This window comes from Neofelis nebulosa, chromosome 9 (genome assembly GCF_028018385.1).
Source record: "Neofelis nebulosa isolate mNeoNeb1 chromosome 9, mNeoNeb1.pri, whole genome shotgun sequence".
NCBI classification, from domain to species: Eukaryota; Metazoa; Chordata; class Mammalia; order Carnivora; family Felidae; genus Neofelis; species Neofelis nebulosa.
This window is the reverse complement of record NC_080790.1, coordinates 19724012-19739082: the sequence shown is the minus strand read 5'-3', so window position 1 is coordinate 19739082 and position 15071 is coordinate 19724012. Positions and strand designations below refer to the sequence as shown.

General features: G+C 36.9%; 1 protein-coding gene across 9 annotated transcripts in view; it reads right to left on the bottom strand.

The window, feature by feature from the left end:
* NCOA1 (nuclear receptor coactivator 1) overlaps positions 1–15071 on the bottom strand; it is a 247378-nt gene that overhangs the window by 74188 nt on the left and 158119 nt on the right. For all 9 annotated transcript variants that reach the window (XM_058682688.1, XM_058682687.1, XM_058682686.1 and 6 more), the window contains 2 exons: positions 9164–9330; positions 2633–2730 (listed from right to left, as the gene is read on the bottom strand). In XM_058682688.1, coding sequence (XP_058538671.1) covers positions 2633–2730; positions 9164–9330 — 265 coding nt within the window. The remainder of the gene's footprint in view (positions 1–2632; positions 2731–9163; positions 9331–15071) is intronic.

Genomic DNA, 15071 nt, shown 5'->3' with positions numbered 1-15071 from the left:
GGGCACTGAGCACTTTAAATGTGGCTGGTGACGGGGCACCTGGGTGGCATAACTGGTTAAGTGTCTGACTTGGGCTCAGGTCATAATCTTGCAGTTCTTGAGTTTGAGCCCCACGTCGGGCTCTGTGCTGACAGCTCAGAGCCTGGAGCCTGCTTTGGATTCTGTGTCTCCCTCTCTCTCTGCCCCTCCCCCGCTTGCACTCTGTGTCTTTCTCAAAAATAAATAAGCATAAAAAAAATAAATGTGGCTGGTGAGATTGAAGCATTGGGGAAAAAATACATATATACATGCATATATACATATATATATATTTTTTTTAGAGACAGAACAGGTAAGCAGGCGAGCAGGAAAGAGGGGCAAAGGGAGGGAGAGAGAGAGAGGAGGAGGGTAGGAGAAAGAGGGAGAGAGAGAGAAAGAGAATGAGAAAGAGAACGAGGAAGAGAGAGAGAATCTTAAGCAGGCTCCATGCTCAACGTGAGGCCCAAAAGAAGGCTCAATCCCATGACCCTGAGATCATGAGTTGAGCGAAAATCAAGAGTTGGACGCTCAACAGACTGAGGCACCCACGTGCTCCTGAAGCACTGAATTTTTAATTTTATTTAGCTTTGAACAGCCATGTCTGACTAACAGCTATCTTACTGAATAGTGCAGCTCCAGACTCAGCCTGAATGAACCAATGGACAGTCTCATGGTGACTTTTCACCACTTCTCTTAGCTGCCCTGGATTAGACTCTATAAAGTTTGAGATGATGAGGATGGGGTCAGAGGATACAAAAGAAGGTCCAGAAAAGATTGTCAACGAAGGCAACCCTGAAGGCTGTGAAAGTCAGCAATTCTATTTTGCAGTGTTTCATGTTATCTATAGCCCATAAATAAAAATATTATTAGCTCCTTGAAGTCAAAACCTAAATACATTTCTATTCTGAGGTTTTAGAATTTCTAACTTGATGCGCTTTTTCATATTTGAAAATGTTTGCCTAATGACATCTAATTCATGTGATGCTATGGTACGGTTTTCCTTTGATTCATAGTGATTTTCAGGGTAATAATTTCATCAGCTAAAAGAAATATTCCTACTTTGTTTTCTTTTTATACTAGCTTCGAATGGATGTTTTCCTGTCATTTTCTCTTCATGTTAAAGCATCGTGGACTTTTCTCACACGGCAATGGTGAGTGTTTATCTAAATTAAAGTAGCAGTAGTAATATTCTCTGTCTCCAGCTGTGCTATGTTCAGTTTGTTAACAATCCACCTGTTCTCCTTGTTGATCTCTGAGGTTTCTGAAGAACGTGAGGTGAAGCTAGGATTTCAATGATCACCATTTTCCTACAGGAACCCCAGGAATCTCAAGAATCTGTATATCTTGTACTTACCAGTATCTCAGAAGACATTATATGCAGAAAATAAATTTAATATAATATTTAATGAATTGAAGGGAGTCCTGAGGCTAGGGCACTAAGAAGGCAGACAGAACCCACACACAGAAGCTACAAGTTATGAAAAGACCAACCCCCTGCAGGGTGGAGAAGAGGAGCAGTAAATGCTAAGACAGGTCAGGTCTCCAGGAAGGGCCCAAGTGTAGCAAGTGGTGTGAAAGGTGCCAAGCAGGGGGAAGAGACGGGGCGGAAGCTGGAAATGAGCTGAAAGTGCTCTTGTTTCTTTAATGTCTTTTCCTCTAATAGCTTATATTTTAAAATTTCAAACTATAGCAAAGTTGAAAGAATTCTGTAGTTAACATCTGTACGTTCGCCACCAGATTCCACCATCACATTTTCACTATACTTGTTACAGTACTGTTTCCAAAACATGGTCATGTGTCATGCAGTCAATGTAACAGGATGTGAAGAGGGGACAAAGAAAACATCAGACTCTACCACATGTGGTTACCCTCCCCTCTCCCAGTTTACGTGTATGCACACGCTCACATGGTAGTTGTTTCTACCCAGTTTCTATTTACTCTGTGGGGAACGAGTGTGTCCGTACATGTGTTCTTAAACATTCATGTGTGAGAGGCATCACTGAAGGTGACGGGCCTGCTTGGAAACAAGACACCTACGCTGAAGACAAAGGGAGTGAAGGTTAGATAGGAAAAGCTGAGGTGAAAATTACACAGTAATTACAAAACAATTCAAGTTTAAAAGTTCTTCAAAAATTTCGGTAGAGGGTCATTAAAATAGTAAGTTCTCATACAGTGTTTACGTAAACATTTGAACATTTTAGTCAGGAAACTTTTCAGGAAAACACCTACTGCAATAAAGTGACGCATCCCCTCACTCAAAAGTGAAATTCTACAGACAATATAGATAGCACTAGTGAGCTAAATAATTCTAACGTTTTATACTCCCAACTAGTCCAAACCACCCCAGAAATGAGTGGCAAAGCCATACGGTAGGCTTCGGTTTTCCATCTGACTACATAGAATGCCTTTATGAAAATTTCTCATATTCGTCATTCACATTTCATTCTGAAACAGCAACAACTGTCAAAATAGGTTACAAAATAATTATTAAAGGTTCTTTAAAACTTACTTTGTTTTATAATTTATTAATCTGACGTAAGGTATAAAAGAGAAAAAACCAAATTATCTTGGAACAAAGATTCTGATCCCTTTCTAAATCAATGAGAATAGCTACCTCCAACAGAAGAGGTCCCAAGGATTCCTTTTCTATCACTCCTTGACTGCTCGATGAGATGTCTGATTTCTGCACTTCATCATCAGTTGTTGATTTCTCTATAATAAAGAAACAAAAAGTCATGCATCCAAAAGGGCTCGTTTCCATATTGGCAAGTTACAAAGACACAGATTCACCTAATTTAAGATTCAAATAACATTTACTTATTATCTAGGCGATATTTATTGATAACATTATTTAATCTTAATGATATTCACTTTATGGATGACAAAATTGAGGTTCACAAAGGTTAAGTAATGTGTCCCAAATCATATAACTAATAAGTGGCAGCAGGATAATTTGAATTCTGACCTATCAAGTCCAGTGTTCCAACAACGGGGAAAATGGTATAAATATAAAGCCTTTTGAAAAAGTCTACACCAGAAGTTTTTAAGAAATGAGTAAACTGTAAAAGAATGATGATTTCCTCCATTTTTCTTTTTCCTCTTCTGATTTGATCAACTGCCATTGAAAAGAGAGTGAAGAAATGCTTTTTCCTTTTGTGAGCCTGCATGAATTAGCCTACCTTTCACATTTCTGTCATGATGATCTGATTGATAAAACTGTATAACTACTAAATGATCTGAAATTCTTTTGTGCAGTGATGTTGGAAAAGCCATCCATCATCTTCAAACAGCGCCATACTTAAATAAGTTTCCAATCTGTCAAATTAGTGAGTTAGTTAGCCAAAAACCAAATTTGGTATCATTGAATATAGAGGCTCATTTTTTTACTTTAATGGGTAACATATTTCAGGGGCGCCTGGCTGGCTCAGGAGCATGTGACTTTTGATCTAGGGGTTGTAAGTTTGAGCCCCATGTTGGGTGTAGGGACTACTTAAAAATAAAAAAAAAATCTTAAAACAATTAAATATGAAATATTTCATACATTCCAAAAAATACAGGAAATGACATAGCATACATCACATAGCCACCATTCATTTTTCATGGATGTGAACATTTGCTCCACGTCCTTCTTTCTTTAAAAAATAAAATGCTGCAAATAGAACACTCTGCTACCACTCCTTCTCTGTCTCTTTTCAGAAATAACTAGTATTCTGAGGTCAGTATAATAATTTCTAGGCCTGTTTTTTATTACTTAAGTACACATGTATGATTTCTTGAACAATATATCACCTTTTATTTTTTTTTAATGTTTATTTTTGAGATAGAGAGCACCAGGGGGGGAGTGGCAGAGAGAGAGGGGGACAGAGGATCCAAAGCAGGTTTCCTGCTGACAGCAGCAAGAACTGTGAGATCATGACCTGAGCTGAAGTCAGACTCTCAACTGACTGAGCCACTCAGGCACCCCTACTGTTTTGTGTTTTAAAGTTTACATAAGTATATATGGACTTCTCCAACTTAGTGTTTCCACTCAATATTATGTTTGAGATTTAAGCACACTGATGTAGATCTGATTCATTCATTTGAGGTGGTATATATCATGTGACTAACCCACAGTTAGTAGATTTCCTAAGCCACTACTGACAGACCTTTGACTACCACACACAGTGCTGTAATAAACTATTTTCAGTACTTCCTCTTTTGTACATGTGTGACAGTTTCTTGAGGGTAAACACTAAAAGTGAAGTTGCCGGTTCATAGGGTCTATGTATTTTCGACATTACTAAGTTTGACAAATTTCTCTCTAAAGAGAATGTACCACTCGTAACATTCAAGGGTTTTTGTTTTTATGCATCCTCACTGACAATTGATATCAGCATTAAAAAAAATTTGTGTGTGTGAATCTATTGGGTGTAAAGTGTCATTTCATATAGTGTTTATAACAACAGCTTTACTGATTCGCAATTCACATAGCATGCTATTCATGCATTTAAGGCATACAATTCAGGGGTGCCTGAGTGGCTCAGTCGGTTAAGCGTCCTTTGGCACAGGTCATGATGTGGCGGTTTGTGAGTTCAAGCCCCACACTGGACTGTCTGCTGTCAGCACAGAGCTCACTGTCCCCTTCCCCACTCACTCTCCGCCTCTCAAAAATAAACATTAAAAAAAATAAAGCATTCAATTCAATGGTTTTTAGTACATTCACAGGGTTATGCAACCAACATTATAATACATTTTAGAACATATTCATCAACCCAAAAAGAAACTTTGTACCCTTGAGCAGTCACCCCCCCCCCCCCCCCCCATTTTCCCAATGCTCCCAAGCCCTAAGCAACCACCAATCTACTTTCTGTCTCTGTGGATTTGCCTATTCTGGACATTTAGTATAAATGGAGTCATACAACACATGGTCCCTCGTGACTGGCTTCTTTTGCTTCGTGTGCTTTCAAGGCACTGTCAGTACTTCATTCCTTTTTTTTTTTTTTTCTGCCAGATAATATGCCATTATATAAATATACCTTGTTTAACTTATCCATTGGTCAGCCGATAGATACACGGGTTGTTTCCACCTTTCGGCTACTTATGAATAATGCTGCTACGAACATTTGTGTGCAAGTTTTTGTGTGGACCTAGGTTTTCCTTTGTCTTGGGTATATACCTACAAATGGAATTGCTGGGTGATACTGTACCTCAATGCTTAACATTTTGTGGAACTACTGGACTGTTTTCCAAAGTGGCTGCACAATTTTATTTTACTTTCCTACCAGCAGTGTACGGGGGTTCCGATTTCTCCCATCGTCACCAACATTTATCTCCCATCGTCACCAACACTTATCTTTTTTGTGTACAGCCATCCTGGTACTTCACTGTGGTTTTGATTTGCATTTCTCTGATGGCAACGATATGCACATATTTTTCCTGTGCTTATTAGTCATTTATATGTCTTTGAGAAGTATTCAGTCAGAGCCTTTGTCCATCTATTAACTGGGCTATTTACCTTTTGATTATTATGGTACAGAAGTTTCTCATTTAGTTCTAAGATGTACTTGCTTCATCAATTCATGTGTTTATAACATTAAGACAGGTTTTTGGTTTTTAAACAGGTTTGTCAAAAAACACCAACCGTCAAGTCCAAGTAAATTAAATAACTATGTGTGAAAAGCAAAACATCTAAAATTTCAGGCAAAACCTAAGGCGGGAGTGGCTATGTGACCTAGTTTCTGGCTCAAGGAATGTGAAAAGAAGCGACGTGCAATTTCTGGGTCTTGTCCTTAAAAGGAAAGAAGCATGCCTCCCCATTTTCTTCTTTCCCCTTTTTGTCAGCTGGGATGTGGACCGGTGAGCCATGTTTAGCCACGTGGAAAATGGCAATAGGAATGGCACAGAAAAAAAGATGAAATCAGTCACAACCTCTGACACATCCCTAGATTATCTTGTTAAAGCTGCTGTACTTTGGGTCTCTTGTTACAGTAGCCTAGCCTGTATCCTAACTATACATTCTGTATTTCTCAATCCCATGTTTATTTGCTAGATCTTGATTACGTCCATGATAGACATAATTTATTGGCACGCTATCATGAAAAGTAAGACTTTAACTTACATCAACCTTCTACCCACACATTTCTCCCTCCTTCCATCCTCCCAATATAGTTACAATTTTTAGGGCAATCAGTATTTAATATCTATGCTCCTGTGGCCACATAAATAAAGTTCACAAACGAGACAAGGTGTGTGCTATCATTTACATTTCTCCTATTTTGCGTTTTAGTCTTTTTAAGTTCAACTCATCCCTAAACTTCCCCCCCCCCCCCGAAATGAAAATTTCCTCTTAATTAGTCAGTCCTCTGATTCTCTGTTCCATTTTTTCCCCATGGAAACATTCGTCCTGGAGGCCTCTATCCACTAGCTATGTTTTTAGGTTGATGCACAAGGGTACACCTTTCTTCTGTTAAGATTCCATGGTTTCCCTGGATTAAGATCCTATGCCTTTCTTTCTTGGTTTGCTATGGTGGTTTTGATAGATATTTCTGGAAAAAGTACACAGAAGGTAACTTTTGAACTGAGGCTTTAAATGTCTGAAAATGTCTTTATTTTGCACTTACACTTCATTTGGATTCACACAGAATTCCAGGTTTAGAATTCTCAGGGCACCTGGGTGGCTCAGTTGGTTAAGTGTCTGACTCTTGGTTTTGGCTCTGGTCATGCTCTCACAGTTTGTGAGTTTGACCTCCACAACAGGCTCTATGCTGGTGGCACGGGGCCTGCTTGAGATTCATATTCTCCCTCCCTCTCTCTCCCTCCCTCCCTCCCTCTCTCTCTCCCTCCCTCCCTCTTTCTGCCCCTCTCCTGCTTGTGTGCACTCTCCCTCTCTTTCTCAAAATAGATAAATAAACATTTCTTAAGAAAAGAATTCTCATTCAGTATTGTTATTTAGGATACACTCTGAATCTGGTATGTGTCTATTTTTTCTTTCCCTTGTTTTTTTTCCTCTCTGGTGTCTGAAAATTGTGCATTGGTGGGAGGTTTTTTTCCCTTTCTTTTTATTCGTTGTGCTGGGCACTATATGAGTGCTTTCAATCTGGAAACCCACATCTTTCTAATTCTGAGAAGTGTTTTGTTTTGGTTTTGTATTATTACTCTTATAATTTCCTCCCTTTATTTGGTCTGTTCTCTTTTTCTGAAATTAATATGTTACACCTCCTGAACTATTCCTATACACTTCCCACCTTTCCCTTGTCTTCCACTACTTGTCTTTTTATTTTTACTTTCTAAGGGATTTCTTCACATTATCTTTCAACCCTTAAAATATTTATTCAACAAATATTCCCTGAAAGTCTACTATGTAACCAGGAACTGTTTTAGGTATGAGGGCACAATGATGAACAAACAAAAATCCTCACCCTCATGGAGCTCTAGTGGGAGTAGGCCGACAATAAACGAATAAAACATATAATATGTTAGATGTAAAAAACACTGCGGGGAAAATAAATCAAGGAAGATGTAGAGAGTGTGTGTATTAGAGAGAGAGTGTATTAGATAGGATAGTTACAGACAAGTTCATTGCGAAGAAATATTTGAACAAAGGCACAAAAGAGGTGAGGGAATGAGCCTTGTGTACATCTGGGAAAGAACATTCCAAAGGGAGAAGAAAGTGCCAAGACCTGAGGCAGAGTGTGCCTAGAATGGTTAGGCAGAGAGTGAGTAGGCAAAGAGTAGAAAACAAAGTAAAGAGGCAAAGTTTATTTCAGTTATCCCGATTTTAAGTTCCAAAAGTTATTTGGTGTTTTGAATGTTTTATTTTATAGCATCTTATTATCATTTCATAGTTGACTTACCTTCCTTTTTGTCTCTGAGGGACTGTTTTATGGTTTGAAGTTTTCTTCTGCTCCCTGCACTGTCTCTACTTTCTCTGAGTTCCCTTTTTTCCTGTTTGCTTGATTTGTTCTCTTCTACTTTACAGGTTTTCCTCAAATATTCAGATTTTTATTCAGATTAAAGAGTAAGGTACTAAAAGGCTGACTGGCAGCTGTGTGAATAGAGGGGGCAAGACAGGGAAAGGCTTTTGTCATGTGGGGATCATTCCCAACTGTCAGTGTCTGTGTGTCTTTTCCTTTGGGCAGGTCAGTGTCCCCAGAGGGGTCCTTCCCCCCTTGGGCGGCAGGCAGCGAGGTGACATATAGCTTCTGGCTGGCTCTCCCCTTTGGAGACTTAAAATACTAGTTTCTACTGTCTGCTCCATCAGCTGTCACTAGACTATTCACTTTCCAGCTTATAAAATCTTAACATCCTACCACTTTAATCATTATAAATATATTTGTTTATAATCTTTTCACATTGCTGTTATTCATCTGAAATTCTTTCTGGTCTATTTGTTCTGTTTGTTATTTGTGTTCCTACTTACTGTAGATTGTTTCCTCATATGTTACATAATTTCTTAGCATAAAATCACCCTCATAAGCATTTTTCTTTGGGAATGCCATGGGAATTAATACTGTTCAGTTTTGTTTTCCAGTCTTTACCCCTGGTTTAATTAGCCAGATCATCAGGCAACTTGTTTTATGTAATACATGCAAAGATAGTGAAGTATTACTTCGAAATGAGTTTTTCCATTATCAGGTGTGAGAGTTTTCCTCCAAAGCGCTCTGCCTGTGTGTCTGCTTTAATTCTTTGCTAGGGGTTTTCTGGCATGAGGTCCCCAGTAAATATGGACAGTATAAATATGAGTCGTAAAACAAAGTCAGGGTTTTCCCAGAAGAGACTGTTTCCCATGCCCAGAGCCCCGGCAGAGACAAGCTTATTATTCAGATGGAGGGATTTTCCTACCACTGAGGCACTGTCTTTCAACACTATGCCAGAGCTTCAGGTCTGACCCCACAACTTAGATCTCTTGACTCAATTCCCTTAGATACCAGGCTACATAACCTACCAAGGCAACCAGTGTTCAAGTTAAATTAATAAGCCATGTTTTTGTAACAAGAAACCTCTCAGATTCACTTTCTAAAATAAAGACCGTCTATACAAAAATGTTTCTTTAATAACATTATGAAATTCAATGCAATTTCTTAATAAAAATAATAAAATCACCTATTATAAAGGTCTTCATAACAAAGCACACAACCATGGTTTTGGCTTTTTTTTTTTTTTTTACCTTGTTCCATTCTCTTCATTAGCTGTATCTGATCGACTGTCTTCTTCAAAATCTTGCATTTGTCTGGCTTTACACTCAAACTGTCAATGTCACTGATGTTGGCAGACAGTAACTCAGCTAGTTCTTCTAAATATTTATTTTCTTGTTCCCTGCGCCTCTTTTCAGTGCTGTTTGTTACACAAAGAAAAACCAGTTAGTGTACATTTCTACCATGATACTTCCCTCTTTGATCAAGTACTTAATATTTACATATTTATAGAGATCCATAATTTTATCCAGAATATAAAGTCCGATTTTGAAAACAACTTAAATTCACAATACCAAAGTGCAGAAAACCATTCTGGCCAAAAATACATAAAGAGAGTGACTGCCATCATATATGTACTTCCTCAATGATATAAATACATCAAATATTTCCCAACAAAATGTTAGATATTAAATTTTTTTTTAACGTTTATTTATTTTTGAGACAGAGAGAGACAGAGCATGAACGGGGAAGGAGCAGAGAGAGAGGGAGACACAGAATCAGAAGCAGGCTCCAGGCTCTGGGGCATCAGCCCAGAGCCCGACGCGGGGCTCGAACTCACGGACCATGAGATCGTGACCTGAGCTGAAGTCGGACGCTTAACCGACTGAGCCACCCAGGCGCCCCCAAAATGTTAGATATTAAAAGGAAGCAGAAAGTACTTACACTCACTGCATTTGGAATTTACTTTATATTCTAAACAATAATTCCTTGAATTAGAAAATCTGATTTTTCAAATAACTTTGTTATAAATTAAGTAGTGCAGACTATACTAGAGTTCAAATAAGTTATACTTTGAAATCTGATAAACTTTCTTAATTTTTTTGTTACTGAAAGAAATCTGATAAACACTTGATTCTTATCATAACTAGACCATTAGTTGGTCCTCATCAAAAAGAAAAGAGCATCCATCCAAAAAGTAAAAGAAAAAGAATAATAATCAATTATAAGACAAAGGTACAGAGAACAATGTCTTTTGTATACAACTTCATTCTACAAAAAAGAAGACATCTATTTATAAGTGCTCATAAATGTGATAAATAAAATCAATTTTGATTTATCTTGAAGCAAAATTATGAGAACAAAGGATAACAGTGCAACCAGCTAGCGCTTTACATTCAATCAAAGGTACTGAATGAATACTTTTCAGTTTTGTTTTCCAGTCTTTACCCCTGGTTTAATTAGCCAGATCATTAGGGAACTTATTTTATGTAATACATGCAAAGATAGTGAAGTATTACTTTGAAATGAGTTTTTCCATTATCAAATTAACACAATAAGAGAGATTGGTCACAAATAACTCTTTGTTTTATAAGCAGCAACCAAAATCATCTGGTGTGATGGTAGAAAAGTGGTAAAAAAAAAAAAAAAAAAAAGAGGTGAAAAGAGGGCAAGATTATGAGCTTTTAAAAAGCTCATAATTGGGGCGCCTGGGTGGCTCAGTTGGTTGAGCGTCCGACTTCGGCTCAGGTCATGATCTCGCAGTCCGTGGGTTCGAGCCCCGCGTCCGGCTCTGTGCTGACACCTCAGAGCCTGGAGCCTGTTTCAGATTCTGTGTCTCCCTCTTTCTCTGACCCTCCCCTGTTCATGCTCTCTCTCTGTCTCAAAAATAAATAAATGTTAAAGAAAATTTTCTTTAAAAAAAATTAAAAAAAATAAAAAGCTCATAATTGGCAACAATTAAAATACCACTTACTTTTCATAACACAAAACTATAAAAGCAATAGCATTTCCATAGCAACATAGTAAGTTGAAAAGAACCAAGTCAGCCAATCAAATGTATTTAACCACAAAAAACAAAATACTACAACATGGTACACATCCCAGAACAAAACCAAATTTTGAAACTTTAACAATCATCCTTTATCTTTATCTGTAAAGCCTTTCATTATTAAGGAATTAGTCCCACTTTATTTAGTAAAACTTTATCTTACAATTTCCACAGAAAGTACATGGAGCAAGATATCCTGACAAACTTCACACAAAGGCATTGAAAACAAGGCATGAAGAAAATGACATATTCAAGGTTTCCGAGAACTCTATCTCTGCAACTTGATAGTGTTTTAGAGGACACCTGATTTTACCTTAGAGAAACTAAGTCATACTAGACTTATTTTGTAGATTCAGTCTAAAGTATGACCTGTTTAAATCTAGGGGTCTAGATTCTAACACGAGTAAATTGGATTCACGTAGTGGAACTCCAAAATCTGCTTCTGACATTAAGTTTTACGTAAAACTCAAGTGCCTGACACCACTGTAGAATAAAAGAAAGTGCTAGAATGGCAGGATAGACAGAGAGTTGACAGAGGAAGCAAGAAGCTAAAAATACTGAAATGCTGAGTTGTCTATAAAATGACTTAAGAAGGAGACTAGGAAAATCACCACGAAACGAAGTAACTGATAAGCAAGGACAGAAAATGAGAGCAGATATATTTAAACAAAGTCAAAACTGAAGGAGGGGCGGACATGACCAAAAAATTCTACCTTAATGGAAAAGAAGGCTTCCTTTATTACTTTAGCCACTTACACTTCTCACCAGCCCACTCGACTTCCGTGGACATTGCACACATGCTAGTTAATCATGCTATGAATTAACTAACGTATCTTTTTCCTTCAACTTACTAGCTTTTTCAACAAATGGTCCTAAACTTATTACATGCCAGACAGCCACGCACTATGTCCTGGGGATCCAGGGGTAAATTAGGTGTAGCCCTAATTAGTGTGAGAATAAAGAAAAAGAGTCATTACAACACTATGTGACAAGGCTGTTAATGCTATAGAAGTTCATCCGGATCGCACCTACACTGAGGCAATGAGATGTCCCAACCTGGTGGTAGACAGGGATTGGTTTCAGGGCAGGGGAGGCAGACAAACAAAACCCAGCTTTTTCAAAGGTGTAATATGTGAATGAAAATGTCAAGTTAAAGGATCTATAAGTAGTTCAGTATGGCTCAACTACAGAAAAGAAACAGAAGGGCAGGAGATGAGTTCCAAGCCACATCATGAGGGCTCTTCCATACACCATGATAAAGAGCATGATGTATTGTTTAAAAGCACAAGTTCAAATTTCCTCAGTCATTTATTAGCTATGTAACCCTGGACAAGTTGCTTAACAGTAATTTAACTTCTCTCAGCTTCAATTTCTTTATCTGCAAAACAGGGGTGATGACATTAATTATCTCTTAGAATTTAGTGAGGATTAAAAAAGATGTTAAATGTAAAATGTTTGGCAAAGTTGCTGGCATATACTTTTAGTTCAGTAAATGTTACCTATTGTCATTGTTTTGGTTATGATTATTTTTTTCAGGGCAAGGGGAAGCCCAGAAGGGTTTAAGAAGAAGAATGAGTGGCATGACAAGATTTGTAAGCTCCCTGAAGATAGAAAACATGACTCACTTTGCTTATATCCTTATAACGTCATGCACACCATGCTGGTTGAATAGTGGGCACTAAATAAAGCACTTGTTGAGCTGAATTAGAAATATTAAACAAGCACAAGGCATAGCTACCCAGCATTTTGAGACTGGCATTTTAATCCCCATTCTCCTAGTACAGTTAAAGAATGGAGAAGAGGTAATAGGAAGAGATATGAGGCATCAATTACTAAGAAACTCTATCAGGGCTCTTGTACAAAGGGCTGGCAATATCCTGAGGTCTAACATATTCTCTTTATGATTAATGAGTTCAGAATCTGTCCAAAGAGACAGTAGATAATAACAAAACCAAAAGAAGCATTACAAGGTGGTATTCATACACAAACTCAATCAGTTTCAAAATCACGAAGTTTTACTTTACCATATCAAAAATGCCAATTGAAACTGAAGCCCATACTTACAAACCTGAAGGAGGTAATGTTTTCAAATATTTTGAAAGCAGACACACAAAGATTATTATCTTTAAAACATCTAAGAAGAAAAAATATATTCACTTTTTGGTATTTGTCATGGCATGATTATGTATGTATAAAAAAATCAAAGATCTACAGATAAGCCATAAAACAAATAAGAAAGTTTAGAACAATGGATGCATAGGAGACCAATAATCCCAAATCCTATATATTAAAAGCTGTCAGTTAGAAGATGCAATAGACAAAATTATACCATTTCCAAAAGCAATAAAAATTCTGTGGGACCCTGGAATATATCTAACTAAAGATGGGCTAGTTGTTCAAAGGGGAAAGTTATGAACTACTACCAAAGAATAGTGAAGACCTGAATATGTGAATAGCCTTTATATTCACAAATAAGAACACTCGGGAATCTGGAGTCTAGAAAATAAAAATGTCAATTCTCTTCCAATTTAATCTATAAAAGTAAATGACATTCTAATCCAAATCCCAGGAGTATTCTTCTTCAGGGGAAACTTAAAAACCTGATTTAAAAATCTGAATAGACAGGTAAAGGGACAGAATAGGGAAAACGATTTTGAAAAATAACAAAGAATGACTTGCCTCAACAGATATCAAGGTGATTGTCATAAGAAAGTTCAGAACCAGATCCCTATCTATACAGGAACTGGATCTATGATAAAGGTAACAGCACAAAAGCAGAGAAAGGATAGGGCCATAACCACTTATGTTCTACATGGGGAAGAAATAAAATTAGTTCCCCACATTATATCATATGCAAATCAAATTCCACATTAATTAAAACTCTAAATACACATATGTATGTAATATGTAAATATGTAAAAATATGTTTAAGGCCTTGAAGTAGAGGGAAAAAAATTCTTCCACGAGACCCCCAAGAGCTTGACACATGAAAACTGAAGGTTCCAAGGTATGTCAACGGACTTCAAAAACAGTTAAACAGACCAGGAGAAGAAAGATATTTACATCAAATATAAGCAAAAAAGAGTAGTACACAGAAAATTAAAAAAACTCTTATAAATAAAAAGGAAAAGGAAAACAACCCAGCAGGAATATGGGCAAAAGATATACCCAGGAAATTCACAGAAGAGGAAAACAAAAATCAAAATCAATTTATCTGGTTATCAGCAAAATATACTTCAAACTGTAACCCCACACTCATCAAGTTGGGAGACTTACAGTGAGGAGAGAACAGTGTGGGTAAGGGTGTGAGAAAAAAAGAACTCTCAATGCTTGTTATTTGAAGAGCAATGTGGTGGTGACCTAGTTAACATAAAGATGAATACAGATCCCAAAGAAACTCTCACATATCAAGTAGGAGGTGTGGAAACTGATACTACACTGTATGTTAACTAACATGAATTTAAATAAAAAATAAACAAACAAAAATAAAGTAGGGAGGTGCATATGAGGATGTTCCTTCGCTGTAGTGCTAGTTGTAAGAGCAAAAATTTCTAACAGAAAGGTTGTTTATAGGGAAATGGATTTTTCAAATGGGATACATTCCTGTCTTACAACATTTAATCAAAAGGTGGCAGAACTGAAATCTATATATATTTATATCTCAAGATGCATGCTGGAAAAAGTATACTCTAGAAAAATATATACAGTATACAGTATTGTATCATATGTATACTTACAAACATTCTGTATTACTCACCAGTTCATATATATATATGTAATTATTAAAAATGGAGAAATTAATTGCAGACAAATCAATGTAATAATTAATATTTTACTACCTTATTCAAATAAGACTATACAAATATGATAAAATATTAAAAAATACTAACAATACCACAAAATATGAACAATTATATGTAATGGATATATATAGTTCCTTAGCGTCTATTCTTAACATAGATTTTAAAAATTTCCCCAAATAAAAAATTAAATCTAAAAAACAACAGTTTTATTTTTCTTTTTTTAAATATCTATTTATTTTTTGAGAGAGAGAGAGAGAGAGAGAGAGAGAGAGAGAGAGAAGCACAAGCATGGGAGGGGCAGAGAAAGAG